The sequence below is a fragment of the Bombyx mandarina genome, chromosome 24 (genome assembly GCF_030267445.1).
Source record: "Bombyx mandarina strain Sakado chromosome 24, ASM3026744v2".
Lineage (NCBI taxonomy): Eukaryota > Metazoa > Arthropoda > Insecta > Lepidoptera > Bombycidae > Bombyx > Bombyx mandarina.
The window spans coordinates 8,655,968-8,671,771 of NC_143230.1; the positions used below are offsets into that span (position 1 = coordinate 8,655,968).

Sequence of the window (15,804 nt, forward strand, 5' to 3'; positions counted from 1 at the left end):
TAGCGAGCCAGTTTGCTCAAATTTGTATGCAATTGGAACAGCGCCCCTAGCGGCAAACGTACCCGGTGTTATTTTGTGAGTGCGAGTTCATATTAACGTTGTGATCTCGTAACCGAGTAATTTTATCGAAATGAGTACCACGAATGACATTTGTGCGAGTGCGTGTTACAAATTAGTGGGTTTTAACGTTTCGATCGAGTATTTCTTTAGTAGTTCTATTTTTCCAACTAGAGAGGCAAAAGTATCATGCCATAAAGCCTAATCTTTTTTTTATGAAAAATGATAATATGGAGTGAAATGGATTTGATTAATTTGAAGCATTAATCAATTGGCATGGAATTAAATGAAATGAGATCAGATAATATGGGATAAAATATAATCTCTGCAAAATGCTGATTATATACTGAGATTTTTTTCAGTGGACCTTTTCGAAGACTTCGAGAAGCTACGTCCAGCGGTTTTGTTAATTTTTTTTTAAATTTTTGCACTTTCACAGATACTATACAGTTAATAAACCCACGTTACTTTGTTATTGCATAGATGGGTGGACGAGCTCCCGGCCCACCTAATCTTAAGTGGTTACCGGAGCCCATAGACATCTACAACGCAAATGCCGCCTCCCACCTTGAGATATTAGTTCTAAGGTCTCAGTATAGTTACAACGGTTGTCCCACCCTTCAAACCGAAACGCATTACTGCTTCACGGCAAAAATAGGCAGGGTGGTGATACCTACCCGTGCGGACTCACAAGACGTCCTACCACCAGTAATTACGCAAATTAATTTTGCGGGTTTGATTTTTATTACATGATGCTATTCCTTTACAGTGAAAGTCAATCGTAAACATTTGATAAGTACGTATTTCATTAGAAAAATTGATACCCGCCGGCGGGATTAGAACACCGGTGCATTGCAAGATACGAATACACCGGACGCCTTAACCTTTAGGCCAGGGCGGTCTCAAAATTACACTTATACACGAAGAAATATTAATACGCATAAACTAAGAAACATTAAATAGACAAAATAAAACAATTCACACAATTTAGCTCCTCGCGGTCCCTCCAAAATGTCTTTTCATCTTTTTTTCCTAGTTGTTCAATTGTAAATGAATAAATCAAAATCAAATCGAGTTTACGTTTTATACGGTGAAAAATGAAGAATTGTGAGTGTGAGTTGAGATATGCTACTCGCTTCGCAGGGCGTTTATTCACCGAGAGCAGCAATAATATTATTTCTCGTATATTAGTAGCACGTGGTGTTTTGGCATTAGACCGTCTAAATGAAATACAACGTATTTTAACAGTATTTTAATGGGAACCTACTACTTTCAAAATTATTTGGGTAATGTCACGTGTTCAATACTATTTTGTACCTTTAGAATTAAAGTGGCTCAACCCAAAATTCTTAGTTTCTGGTAAACTTCAATATTGTAATACAATAATTGTATTTTTTTAGTTTTTCGGTTTAAACACTTTAAGGCATGCCATTTTATTTGAAAAAGACAGAAAGAGTACTTTGTCCTTTTCTAGACTAAAAGAGACTGTTTAATTTTATAAGCTGATAGAATAATATAGAAAAGAATAATAGGATACCCTCTAATCGTCACATTGGAAAAAGGTATGGCTTTATCATTTTATCATTTAAATTATTTTTTATTGCACTTATAAAACTAATTTAATTTACAATATGTAACTACATATATCTATAACTAATCCGTACTTGTCAAATTCCTCATAAATTGTCAATATTCTTAATAAAATTCCTATTAATAATATACTAGCGACCCGCCCTCGCTTCGCTTCGGAAACATTAAAACACACATGAAACCAAAAAAAAAAAATAAAAAAAAATAAAAAAAGTAGCCTATGTTCATCAGGGACAATGTCGGCTTCTAATGGAAAAAGAATTTTTCAAATCGGTCCAGTAGTTTCGGAGCCTATTCGAAACAAACAAACAAACAAATCTTTCCTCTTTATAATATTAGTATAGATATAGACAAGTGCAAATGTTGAGCTGCTTGCTAGAAATGATATAATAGTGTTTTGTTTTTTTGTTGTTTCCTTGTAGGCTGCCTGTAATAATCTAAATCTGTGTGAAAGGCAATAAATGATTTTATTATTATCTACTAATGGTAGTCCAGTGGTCGAAATTTGACCATAATTTATTTAAATTTTAAGTTTGAACATTATTATAGTTCTATTGTCACCTTTCTATTATCATCATTTCTATAATAATCATTGCTCTATGTCGCCAAGGCTACATTATAGAAAAATAATATTAAAGACAAAAAATCTATTCTCAATTTGACCACAGATTGATAAATCAATAAACAAAAAAAGTATAAATGCATGTGTGTGTGTGTGTGTCAAATACATGGTAATGTGTGTAAGGTTTTTTTATTCATTTAGTTTATTTTTTTATTGTTTATGCACAATTAAAAAATATATATTAGCAATCTGCACTACTTCTCTATATTTTCTATAAGTGTGGGAAATTTCATACTTCTCCGTCCGCGCAATTTTCGTAAAAAGGAGTACAACATTTTTGCTTCACGTATTACCTACTTAAAATGTAGGTTCTTAATAATAATACATAAGTGTTTTGAAATATAAAACTAATCTTAAATTTTTTAGTTATACCACTTCCATTCTAAGGGTGCAATTTCGTAAACAAACTTTGCCGTAATGGCGTAACCTTTAAAATACACGAAAACTGCCCAGCATAAACATATTTTTTTAGTAACTTTAATAGAAGTATTAGAATTAGAAGTTTATTATAGAATTTATTTAATTGTAATTACATATTTAGACATACTTAACATAATTAATCTTGGAATAGGTAATTATTTCAGCTTTTTTTAATTAAGAAATTATGTTTTACATAGGTTTAATCATTTACCCGTTGAACGTTTATAAAATGATTGTATTTACGGTAATAGTGTTGATGATCTTCATTAGGTGGGCCAAATATACTAAAATTATTACGAGCATCCATCCTTATTTATAAATGTGTAAAGAAGCAAAATTATTATTACATTGTTCAAATTTCTATATAATTTATAAATATAAATCTGTACGTATGTACCTGTAAATATGTATATTGCGCGCGCGCGTGTGTGTGTGTGTGCGCGTGTGTATGTGCGCGCGTGTATATATTTCTATAATAGATAGGTACACAGTGTGCAATTCATTTCGAAATTATTCTTGCCCATCTAATGGTTGTCTGGAAGAGATCACTCTTAGCGATAAGACCAAGAAAGAATGTTTCACAATATTTATTAATTTTGTGTACAATAAAGAATACCTACTCTTTCACTGGTGGTAGGACCTCTTGGGAGTCCACACGGGTAGGTACCACCACCCCGCCTATTTCCGCCGTGAAGCAGTAATGCGTTTCGGTTCGAAGGGTGGGGTAGCCGTTGTAACTATACTGAGACCTTAGAACTTATATCTCGAGGTGGGTGGCGCATTTACGTTGTAGATGTCTATGGGCTCCAGTAACCACTTAACATCAGGTGGGCTGTGAGCTCGTCCATCCATCTAAGCAATAAAAAAAAAACAACTCTAACTCACTCTCTCTCTCTCATCAAACAACTCTTTAAAAAAAAGCAATGATTTAATAAGAATTAAATGAAAAAGCAAAGAATTAATATGTATTTACAACTAGCTAGACGTCTATAAAATTTTCTAACCGAAAAAATATATGTGTATAAACCATTAGAATAGATAAAACCTTAAAAAACAACATTATTATTAAAAACGAAAGAAAAAATCTTGATATTGTATTGGTTTCACGGCAAAATTTTTAGTGACTACTTAACTTGCTTGAAAGTGAAGAAATACTCTCAAAATCCATTAATTTGCAACTCGCACTCGCACATACAATAATCGAGAGGCTCACTTCGGTAAAGCTATTCGATACATGAGACAGCAACATTAACAAACCTTCTCTCTCCCACAAAATGAGATTCATAAGCTTACCACTAGGTGGCACTGATACAACCTCACACAAATTAAACATATCATTAACATCGACTGAGTAATTAAAAAAAACTCGCACTAAGCACAGGTACATTACCCATTACCCGAATAATTATAAATATCGTTAGAAAGCTTGGCATTTCAATTAAACGCCTTAAAAAAATCCTTGCGTGCTACCAATATAAAAGAAAAAATTATCGCTTCTCAAGATGAATAAACGTCCTGCAAATCAAGTAACTCGCACTCAGAGCTCCGCACGTTTCACCGTGAAGAGCGTACACTCGATGCGAGTCATTCGATTCGATTTTTGAAACTCGCACTAAGCCTACTGATGTCCTTGCGTGGAAGCGCGTCACACACATCATCGCGGCGTGTGACACAGATAGAAGCAAGGTTATGCACGACTAAGGTTTTTTAATACTCAGGCCCCAATAGGGATGGCAGTTTGTTGTTTTTAATTATTTTTATTTCTTTATGTACGAAGAAGCGAGTTCGTTTTACAGTTAATTTTTGTTTTTATTCCTTAGTTGGGTGGACGAGCTCACAGCCCACCTGGTGTTAAGGGGTTACTGGAGCCCATGGACATCTACAACGTAAATGCGCCACCCACCTTGAGATATAAGTTCTAAGGTCTCTGTATAGTTACAACGGCTGCCCCGCCCTTCAAACCGAAACGCATTACTGCTTCAGGGCAAAAATAGGCAAGGCGGCGGTACCTACCCGCGCGGACTTACAAGAGTAGGACCTCTTACCACCAGTAATTCTTATGTTTTGTGTGTTTGTAATATAAATCTAAGCTTTAAGGCATAAGTGATTAAGGTTGAGTTTCTATTTTAATTACTAGTTTGCAATCAAAACGTATGACGTCATATGTGTTTAATCATTCTGTTTTAGTGTACATTCTACGTATAAGTCTACGATATTAAGTGTCAGTAATTACCTAACGGTAGAAGCAAGGCCCCGAAGTTAACATGAAATTCATTGTCGTTCTGTGGGTACGTCGCTACTTTAACCACAAATGACGTCACATGTAATAATGTACCGTCCGCCTTGTAATGTGTGTAAATTTGGGCGGACATTTTTAAGATTTTAAGACTTAAAATTTTAAGAATTTAAGATTTCAGTTTTTTTCTGGTGATAGGACCTCTTGTGAGTCCGCGCGGGTAGGTACTACTACCCTGCCTATTTCTGTCGTGAAGCAGTAATGCGTTTCGGTTCGAAGGGTGGGGTAGCCGTTGTAACTATACTGAGACCTTAGAACTCACATCTCAAGGTGTGTGGCGCATTTACGTTGTAGATGTCTATGGGCTCCAGTAATCACTTAACACCAGGTGGGCCGTGAGCTCGGCCACCCATCTAAGCAATAAAAAAAAGGAATTCAATGTTAAGGATAAGTTAAGGGACTCATTGTTCACTTGGTGTTAAGTGGTTACCAGAAGAGACAGTATTTTTAATTTCTTGCCGGGATTCGAACCCCGTACGAGGTATCCGTACCTAGGAGACGTCTGGGATACGCGGGACCCGGTTCCCGAACATTCTTGGAACGTAGATATAATTAAAGAAACTTTACCTTTACGGGCTTACTTTAAAAACTTTACTTTTTTTTCTCCTACCTATGCTTATAGCCTTGAGAGGCTATTTCAGCTTCTCCTTGGCATGCAGTTTAGCTCACGGGGCTCAATCCGAGAGTATTGCTAACACTGGCCCTAGCAAGAGCAGTGCTTCGCAGAATCTACCACCGGATCGGAACCGCGACCCACTGAGAAGATCCGGCGAGAAACTCAGTGGGCTGTGTCTATGGGTTAACCTATACTAATACTAACAGGCATTGGTTACGAGTGCCCGACCGAAGCCCGTGAATATATAGCCAGCTCTATTATCGTTGACATAAGATCCATTTTTCAGTGTGAGACCGTTTCGGTTTAGTTCAATATTAGGACCTTCAGAACGCGCTAAGACAGCCCAGGCAGATATGACGGTTCTGTCGTATTTCTATGGAGAAGCAGTCATTGCTTGGAGGGGAGGAGCGTGTGGAATAAGGGGAAGGGAGTCGGAGTATTTATGCAATACAATCCAATTCTCGACATCACACTTTAAAAGTCGGTGGAGGAATCGTGATATCAATTACTTCCAATAGCCGCTTAATACTAGATGAGAGGTGAACCCGTCGAACCTTCTACTTACTTCCCTGCCATTCGTCTGCAATAGCAATCTTCCCACTTTACATACTTACACGTGCGTGATGAACCTAAAGGTATATTAAAAAAAAAATCGAAACAGTCATTTGAGCCGCTAATAAAAAAAAAAAAAACAAAAAAACTAATTGTATGCCATCCCTAGCTTCGACCTACAAACATACCTACTATCGGATAGATACGCGCTCACTGCGGTAAATATCCGGATAGAACTAAAGTTTTTAACACGTTTGTAATCCTACTAATATTATAAATGCGAAAGTTTGTAAATCAAATGAAAAACAAATTATTCAACATAAATGAAAGTACACACTTGTTGAACGTCAAAAGAACTACCGCCAACTCACAAAAACTAGCCTCCGTCCTGAGAAGAATTGGCAAGAAACTCAGCGGGCATGTCTTTTTTTTTTTTATATTAGATTATTTTTTTAATATTAGATTTTTTAAGAATAATGTAAGAATGTAATATGGTGGTATGTTTGCAGGGCCGGATTTAAGCTTAATGCCGCTCCTGGGCCCCGGAAAAAAAGCCGCCCCAATACTGGAATTTTACCTAAAGTTTATATATTTTATTTTTCAAAATTATTATAACCAATTTATTGCAGAAATTTTATCATAAGTTATATAGTCCAAAAACATCTTTTTTTTTGTAATAATTATAAATTTTGCACTAAGAGTGACTCATAATTATATTACATCAAAAAAAAGCTTCAATTTCAGAAAAATCGATCATTAATTTACATTTCCAAGGAAATAAATTGATTATAAATCATTTTGATTACTAATAATGGATAAGTTGAATTTGTTGAACTATCAATTAAATAGAAAATTATTAATTATTAGAATTGATTAATTATATTGAGCAATCTTGATAAGCCTAAAAACAAAATTTTACTTTCAAAATTTTGCCGCCCTGGGCTCTTGCCCTGACTGTCACTAGTGTAAATCCACCACTGTATATTTATTACTCTTTCACGTAAAAAACTACTGAATAGATTTTCATGAAACTTCACAATAACATAGCTTACACATCAGAATAACCACATTCATAGACTAACAGTTTATAAAGATAAAATGTGAATTATCCAAAACGAAGCTATAAGTATCAAGTGTGAAGAAAAAATATCTCTTCCATCTGCGAACTATTTATTATAAAACCATTGGAGTTACACCTATTTAATATAAGGTAAAATGATCTATCTTTGATTTGTAAGCCAGTATCGCCAACCCATGAATATATATTTTTTTATTGCTTAGGTTGGTGGACGAGCTCACAGCCCACCTGATGTTAAGTGGTTACTGGAGCCCATAGACATCTACGACGTAAATGCGCCACCCACCTTGAGATATAAGTTCTAAGTTCTCAGTATAGTTACGACGGCTGCCCCACCCTTCAAGCCGAAACGCATTACTGCTTCACGGCAGCAATAGGCAGGGAAGAATAGGCACATAGGCACATAAGAAAAAGAAAGATTAGATGTTTTATTTGTTACGTTATTTTTTATTGTGTTGCTTTTGCCCGCGACTTCGTCCGTGTGGAATAGTTCACAAATCGACTTTTCGTATTAAAAGTGTACAATTTCCAAAAAATATTCGAAATTGAGTTAATATGCGGAATCATTTGGTATTTTTTTTTTATAAATACTACCAAAAGAGCGTAATTTAGTTTTAGTTTTTTTTTGTTTACTTATATTTTGACTACTATAAAAAAATTAATACATTATCTGTTAATTAAAACATATTTTCTTTAAAAGACAGATAATGTAACTGATACTTGCAAAAATGATTTTTATTTTGTTAACTTATATTTTGACTACTATAACAAAATTAATAAATAATCTATTAATTAAAACATATCTTACTTTAAAAGACAGATAATGTTACTGATAAAAAACAAAAAAATATTATAAATGTTGCAAAAATGATTAATATTAAAAATATCTTATGTTAAACTTTTAAAGCACTCTCGTGTAAAATTAGAAAGTTTTGAGATTATACAGTTTTAATGCGAGGAGACGAAATAATACTTTATTTTAGAACAAATTTGGTTAGCATAAAAAACGTTATAGTGAGCCAGCCTTAACAGATGCTGTCACTTTTTTTAGATATTTTAAAGGGGAGCAGTGTTTCTGTAATTTAAAATACAGTACAAGCTTTTTATTCGTGCGCCGTATGCGTTCCGTAAATATGCGGTAAATACATAGAAACCGTGGAATGGTTACACGTCATTACGGATCCTCCCGATCCATTAACGGTGCTTTTAGGTACCTCAAGCACTGATCACCGTCCTCGTCGAACCCATCGCTTGCGACGAAGGGCTCGAGTAAATTAACCCATAGATACAGCCCACTGAGTTTCTCGCCATTCTCATTCGCGAAGTGTTTTACTGGTGGTAGGACCTCTTGTGAGTCCGCGCGGGTAGGTACCACCACCCTGCCTATTTCTGCCGGAAGCAGTAATGCGTTTCAGTTTGAAGGGTGGGGCAGCCGTTGTAACCATACTGAGACCTTAGAACTTATCTCAAGGTGGGTGGCGCATTTGCGTTGTAGTTGTCTATGGGCTCCAGGAACCACTTAACACCAGGTGGGCTGTGAGCTCGTCCACCCGTCTAAGCAATAAATAAAAAAAATAAAAAAGCAGCTGCTCTTGAGTTGTTAGGTCTCCTTCGGAGGTGCTCGGGCAGCTCTTATATTCGTGGTTCTCTTGGTGCTCTGCTTCGTAATTAACCCTTGCATTAGAGGCCTTCAGTTCTAACACTAGGAGCAGGGACCCCGGTAACCGTACTCGTCGAACTCGACAAAGAGGTCGACGTGCAACCTAACCTAAACATCAGCTCGCTGAGTTTCTCGCCGGATCTTCTCAGCGGGTCGCGATCCCGATCCGGTAGTAGATTGATTCGCGAAGCAGCTGCTCTTGAGTTGTTAGGTCTCCTTCGGAGGCGCTCAGGCAGTTGTTAGCAAATCCCGCCGCTCCTGACTGAGCCCTTGCTCGCCCACCTGTCCTGGTGAAACTGGAAAGGCACTCGGGCCACCAGTAATCCTTCAATTATAAAAAAAACCGATGTACTGATCAGAATAACGCGAATAAATAAATCTGTAGCCGCGTACTATGGAAGTTATATGGGACACTAGCCGTACTCGCCCGCTTCGCTTGGCATTTAAAATTAACATTATTATTATCAGGGAGTCCAATCTATACTAATATTATATAAAATTAACATTATTATTATCAGGGAGTCCAATCTATACTTACTTAATATTATAAAGAGGAAAGATTTGTTTGTTTGTTTGTTTCGAATAGGCTACGAAACTACTGGACCGATTTGAAAAAATATTTTTCCATTAGAAGCCGACATTGTCCCTGATGAACATAGGCTACTTTTTTTATTTATTTTTTATTATTATTTTTTGGTTTCATGTGTGTTTTAATGTTTCCGAAGCGAAGCGAGGGCGGGTCGCTAGTATTCATATAAATATTAGACTTATCCATTAAGTACATGTATTTTCTTCATGGATACAAAGTTTCAAGTCAATCGGATGCATGGTTCAGTAGTTATAACGGAACATCCGTAAGAACCACTGTAGATTTATATATTATTGTCGGCAACCTGACTATATCTGCTACGAAGCAACGTTTCGCTCTCGAGTGCCATAACATCGTTCGTACAGCGTTATTGAGACGTCGACCTCATGCCCCAAGGCGGAGTCCGGTCGCTGTTTAAGCGTAGGCGAGTAGCTCAGGTCAAGGGTCATTTTTTTTAATTCGCTACACTTCCTTTGCTTCGTAAAAATATATAGGTGTTTGTATTTGTAATACAAATAATAATATGTATCTCTTTATCGTAATTCGGTAATGGGTCCTGTAATAATCGCATTAATATTACAAACCTTACTCTGACAGCTGCCTATAAAAAAAACATCTCATTGGTTGAAACATCATTGTTCCATTATTCCATTTTCAAACATTTTCCGGGTCACGACAAAAACAAATTATACCTAATTAAAACAATTCATTTCTAATCCATTCAAAAGTAAAATCATTGTAGAGACAATAAAAAAAAATATAAATTCTTTTTTTAAATCATTCTCTCTCCGTGTACATCTGACCGATGAACGAATTCTACGTATATAGCTCAATTGTTTTACGTTCCGTTTCCAAATTTAAACTGGACGAACTAGTGCGAGCTAGTACGAACCGTTCGGTTTCGCTCTATACCAGCCTTTTCCAAAGTGGGCGATAACGCCCTCTTGTGGGCGCTGCAGGCCTAAAGGGGGACTGACTGTTTAGTGGGAACGCGAGGAGTGAAGTTTTGTGATTTGTTTTATTTTGTCTATTTAGTGTTTGTTCAGGTTTAAATGCATAATAACGGTGGTTTATTAATTGTTTAATATTTGTGAAAGTGCACAAATGTGGGAAAAGGAAACAAAACAGATGGACGTAGCTTCTCGAGATCCTCCAAAAAGCCCACTGAAAAAGTCTCAGTAAAATAACCACCATTTTACAGAGATTATAGTTCATCCCATATCATCTCATCTCAGCTGATTAATGTCTTAAATTAATCATCTTCATTTCATTTCACTCCATATTTAGATCAGTAATACAGGTCTTTGAACCTAGTACAGACTTCAGCTCTTTCAAAGGCTTACAAAATAAATTATAAGGTTAATTTCCATTTGTATTTGTACTATACCTTTAAGAGACAAATAAATAAATTATTATTATTATTAAATTATTATTATCATTTTTCATAAAATAAAAGAATTTAAATTAAAATAAGACTTGACCTAAAGGTGTTAGTTACCAGGTCACAAAATCCCTTAAAAAAAAACTAAAGGTGTCGAAGAGACCTAGAAAAACAAGGCTTGGAAAACGATTTCTAACTTTATCTACGAGGACTCTTAGACCGACTGACCTCTCGCTCTAGTGGTTTTTAGGTAGGTGAAAAAATGGTAGCGCTAAAAAATAATTTATTCTCAAAGTGGGCAAAAAAGTTTGGGAGCCCCTGCTCTATACGACTGTACGTACTAGCGATGGTAGGCGGTAGTGCTAGACGCGGATAGACCTACAGGACGGAGGTTCGAGTGTTATTGATCGGTCGCCGGCACAGCGCAATTAGGGCATCCCCAGGCCCGGCTGCAACACGACGAGGTCGCCCTCTTTCATTACAAACTCAATTTCGTTTCGTCATGTTGGTAACGCTATCTTTGTGTGCATTTCGTATTTGGAACGATTTTCCGCATTATGTATGTTTTTGCAAAAAAAAAAAAAAACTTATACAGATTTACTTCGATATTAAGTTACTCTGTATATGATACGTTTCGTGTTTTCCTATAAAAAAAAAACCCAAAGTTATTCGTAATAAATTGTTTTAAAATTTCCGTTACATTAACAAATTATCTAATCAGTTTTAAGATTCCTTGAAATTTAACGGTAACCTCGAAAAATTTGTTATGTAATCTAATCACAGTGATTGCTTTAAATGACATTTTACATACATACATACATCGGCGCGTATAATATAATAAACATTATTATTAGTTCAAATTACAAAATACAAGATCCAAATCCGAAACTATTCCATTTTCAAATTTATTCTAGACAACTGGCTGACATTTAAAAAGTTTCCATTTCCAAAAAAAACAAATCGAAAAATTTAATGCACATTTTTAAATATAGAAACACTTCGATTCTTCGGTTCTCGCTCGACGTTATTAGGTGCAACGTTCCCTGTGCATTAAGCAATATATTTCTTAATCGTCTTGCAATACCAGGATTTCGACACGAGGCGCCGAAACCCAAACGTAGCGCAAGATGCACTAAGAACGTTACACCACACGTTTATTAATCTTCTTGCTTCACATTTCGTTTGCCAACAGTTTGTGGGCTTAGAACGTAACTTGAAAAAGAATGGCTTTAAAAATTCCCACATTAAAGATTTTTAATTTTCAACAAAAACAAAATAACAAAACTGAGCTCTTTGTTTTTCAAGTCACACGTTCAATGCTCACACATAAGCGTCGTTTCAATTCAGCCTTCGAGTCTTCTTCTAAATGACGTCACACACGAAACTCACCCACCATTCGACAAGACTGATGCAAGCGACAGCGCCAGTCAAGACGAAGGGCGGACGAGTAATGCGTTTCATCTTCTATTCACCTTCATCACTTCTTCTTCGACGCCAAAGTATTCTTGGTACAACACTATAATATCAGTTCCATATAAACTACAACAATGAACCATGTCGACTGTCAAATAAAATTCAAATTCCAAATTCAAAACAAGTACCGCGATAACTCAAAATACTCAACCTAATTCCGATAGTAATAAGAGTCAATACGAGTACTTTAACTAAGTCATTGTAACAGAGCGGTTACGTTCCGCTGACAACTGCGCTCGTCGCAACGTCGACGGCTAGTGAACTAATGTAGAGTACTCGGAGGGAATCGGCTCCGAGCGAGCTGCACTGCAACGCGCAACCGTCGGCTTCGTTCGTTTCCGCCGAGCGATGTACCGAAACGCTTTTGTGGGCGTGAACGTTTAAATACGGCTTCGTAATTTAAACAAAAAAAAAACAAAATATAATCCTTCATTCGCTTCCAAATTCAAGTTTTTAAAAGTTTCAAAATGAGAACAAGTAAATGTCATTTAAAAAAAAAACACGCATAGTTCGTAAAGTTCATATAAACGGAAACTAAAAGAAATTATTATCGAATTATTGAATGAAAATTAATACAAATTTATATAAAATTCCTACAAATTTCATGACCCAATTAGTTGTACTATGCGATGCACGTAGTAGTAAAGGGCTTCAAAACGTCGATTGGTATGGACACTACCGCGCATGCGTCAATTCCACCTATATAATAATATATGTATATCATACAGTTAACTATGTACCAAATACAGTACCGCGGCTTACACATATATTTTGAAAACTCCTTTTTTTTTAAATCCTGTGGGCAACCCCTTATTTATGACTACGACCAACACCTACCTTAGTTTAGTTGTCATGGCCCGGTCAGGCCAAAATAGCACTTACCTGACTGGTGTTAGAGTCGAAGACAGCATCGTAAGCGTAAACGCGAGGCGGCTCTGGAGGCGTCACATTGTTCCTGGTCACAGCCACAGTCCCGTTCACGGAATCTACGGACACGCAATTGTAGGAGCCGTCCATTTTCTCCCTCTGGTCCATGGGCCGCACGCGAACCACCACCCGAACATTCTCGACGGTCGGAGCCGAGAGCTCTGCGTCCTATTGAAAACACAAAAAAGTTATCATTAGTGTTGTTTGGAAAAAGGAACGCGGCTGCAAACTCACAAAAAAAAAAAAAACAAAAAAAATAATATTGGTGTCACATTTGACCTCGCAATATTGGGGTCAAGCTCTAAACTAGCGTCGCGTGTCGTTCAAATTATGTACGTTGTAACGAACGCGCTATTCCGAAGAAGCGCGCGCTGCTAACTCGTTATTTGCGCGATTTAAAAATGGAAAACAAACAAAAAAAAAAAAAACCTCAGCACTCCTTTGTTACGCGACCGTTAAAAAAGCAACTACGCTATTTTTTTTTTCGTTCTCGCAACGCGCAAACGATTCCCTCGTTTCAAATAATAATATTACAACACATTATGTACTCAAATTTCTCGAGTTTGCATTACGCAAACGCCTTTGTTTCGAAATCGAGACATTCGTTAAAAAAAAAATCATACAGAGCCCGCAATCTTAAAACACGGTTATACCATACAAAGGCATTATCAGTTTTGGCGGTTAGTAAAAACAAAATATAAAAAAAAACCGTTCTTTGTTACATTTCTCGATTTAGGTCACACAATTTCGGCTGGCCGGATGACCCGACACGTCCGCTAGCGAGCAAAGCCCGCCGGAGACTGCGAGGAGGCGGCCCAGCGATCTGTGGCAACTGGCAACACCTTCGTGTCCCAGAAAATATTAATTTACATACGTACGTACGTACGTAACGAACGAGCATCGTTCCAATTTCAAACGTTTAAAACGCAAAATAATACACCCATTTATGCAATTACTAATACCGATTTAAACAAAGCCACGGACGGACCCGGGTACGTTTTCGATATTAGAACGCCCGAATTAGGTTTGGCGTTTGTGTGTTACTCTTACTTATTAGCGCGTTGACCTAAATCGAAATAGTGACGGCCCGCGTTGCAGAATCCCTTTATAGAATAGACGCGCCTAGTTTATTTTTAGTGTTTACGTACGTATTGTTACAATTACAATTTATTAACGTGCTTTTTTTTGTTTTTTAAAGCTAATCTATATATATAAAAATGAATTGCATATATATATAAATGAATTGCTGTTCGTTAGTCTCGCTAAAACTCGAGAATGGCTGGACCGATTTGGCTAATTTTGGTCTTGAATTATTTGTGGAAGTCCAGAGAAGGTTTAAAAGGTAGGTAAATATAAAAATGCTCGGAATTAAATAAAAACAAACAATTTTGTTTTTCCTTTGATGTGTCTCCCGTCGGACGGATTCCTTTTGTTTGTTTTAAGTTTTTTTTATACAAAAGTTTAGTTCTTTTATTTATCGATTGAGGCACTACGAAGTCTGCCAGGTCAGCTGATATTAAATAAATACGTGCTAGGTTACTTACTAGGTTAGTAAAGACTAGCGACCCGCCCTCGCTTCGCTTCGGAAACATTAAAACACACATGAAACCAATAAAATAAAATAAAATTAAATTAAAAAAAAGTAGCCTATGTTCATCAAGGACAATGTCGGCTTCTAATGGAAAAAGAATTTTTCAAATCGGTCCAGTAGTTTCGGAGCCTATTCGAAACAAACAAACAAACAAATCTTTCCTCTTTATAATATTAGTATAGAAGTATAGATATAGATATCGAAATATAGGTCGGAAAATATTTACCTAACGGATGTTCCTGGAATATCTCACTATCAATATTACCGGTAGTAGGACCTTTTGTGAGCCCGCGCGGGTGGGTACCACCACCCTGCCTATTTCTGCCGTGAAGCAGTAATGCGTTTCGGTTTGAAGGATGGGGCAGCCGTTGTAACTATACTGAGACCTTAGAACTTATATCTCAAGGTGGGTGGCGCATTTACGTTGTAGATGTTTATGGGCTCCAATAACCACTTAACACCAGATGGGCTGTGAGCTCGTCCACCCATCTAAGCAATAAAAAAATAATCTCAATGATGAAATTTAGGATGCATTATGTGAGTTATAAAAATAAAAATATTACTGTTTTTTTATGTTGATTGTTACAATTAAAATTTATTAAGGTGGTTTTTTTTGTTTTGTTTTTTAATGCTAATATTAAATAAGGTCATGTTCTTGTTTTAATAATTAACTAAGTAATCTTTATTTCTCCCCTCCTCCTTCAGTTTATCGTTCATTGCTGTGCATCATGATGCGTCCGCCTGTGACCTGTTTTGGTAATTTGTAGAGCTTTACTAAAAGCTTTTTACTAAAGCTTTACTAAAGGCATTGAAATACAGGTCAGAATTTTTTGACGTGTTAGATGTTCCTGCAATATCTCAATGATGAGATTTAGGATGCCTTTTGCAAGGTATAAAAATAAAAAAAGAAACTTTTTTCGGTTTTTTAATGACTGAACTAACCTGCCCATCA

The 15,804-nt window shown here is 36.4% G+C and overlaps 1 protein-coding gene across 2 annotated transcripts in view; it reads right to left on the minus strand.

Moving 5' to 3' along the window:
* Positions 1-15,804, minus strand: part of Klp64D (kinesin-like protein 64D) — a 54,754-nt gene that overhangs the window by 31,694 nt on the left and 7,256 nt on the right. The window contains exons 1-2 of one of the 2 annotated variants that reach the window (XM_028172485.2): positions 13,984-14,105; positions 13,217-13,429 (exon numbers count right to left, since the gene is read on the minus strand). In XM_028172485.2, coding sequence (XP_028028286.2) covers positions 13,217-13,369 — 153 coding nt within the window. In that variant the 5' untranslated portion in view covers positions 13,370-13,429; positions 13,984-14,105. Of the gene's footprint in view, positions 1-13,216; positions 13,430-13,983; positions 14,106-15,804 lie in introns of those variants that run through there. The other variant, XM_028172484.2, reaches the window with a different exon arrangement.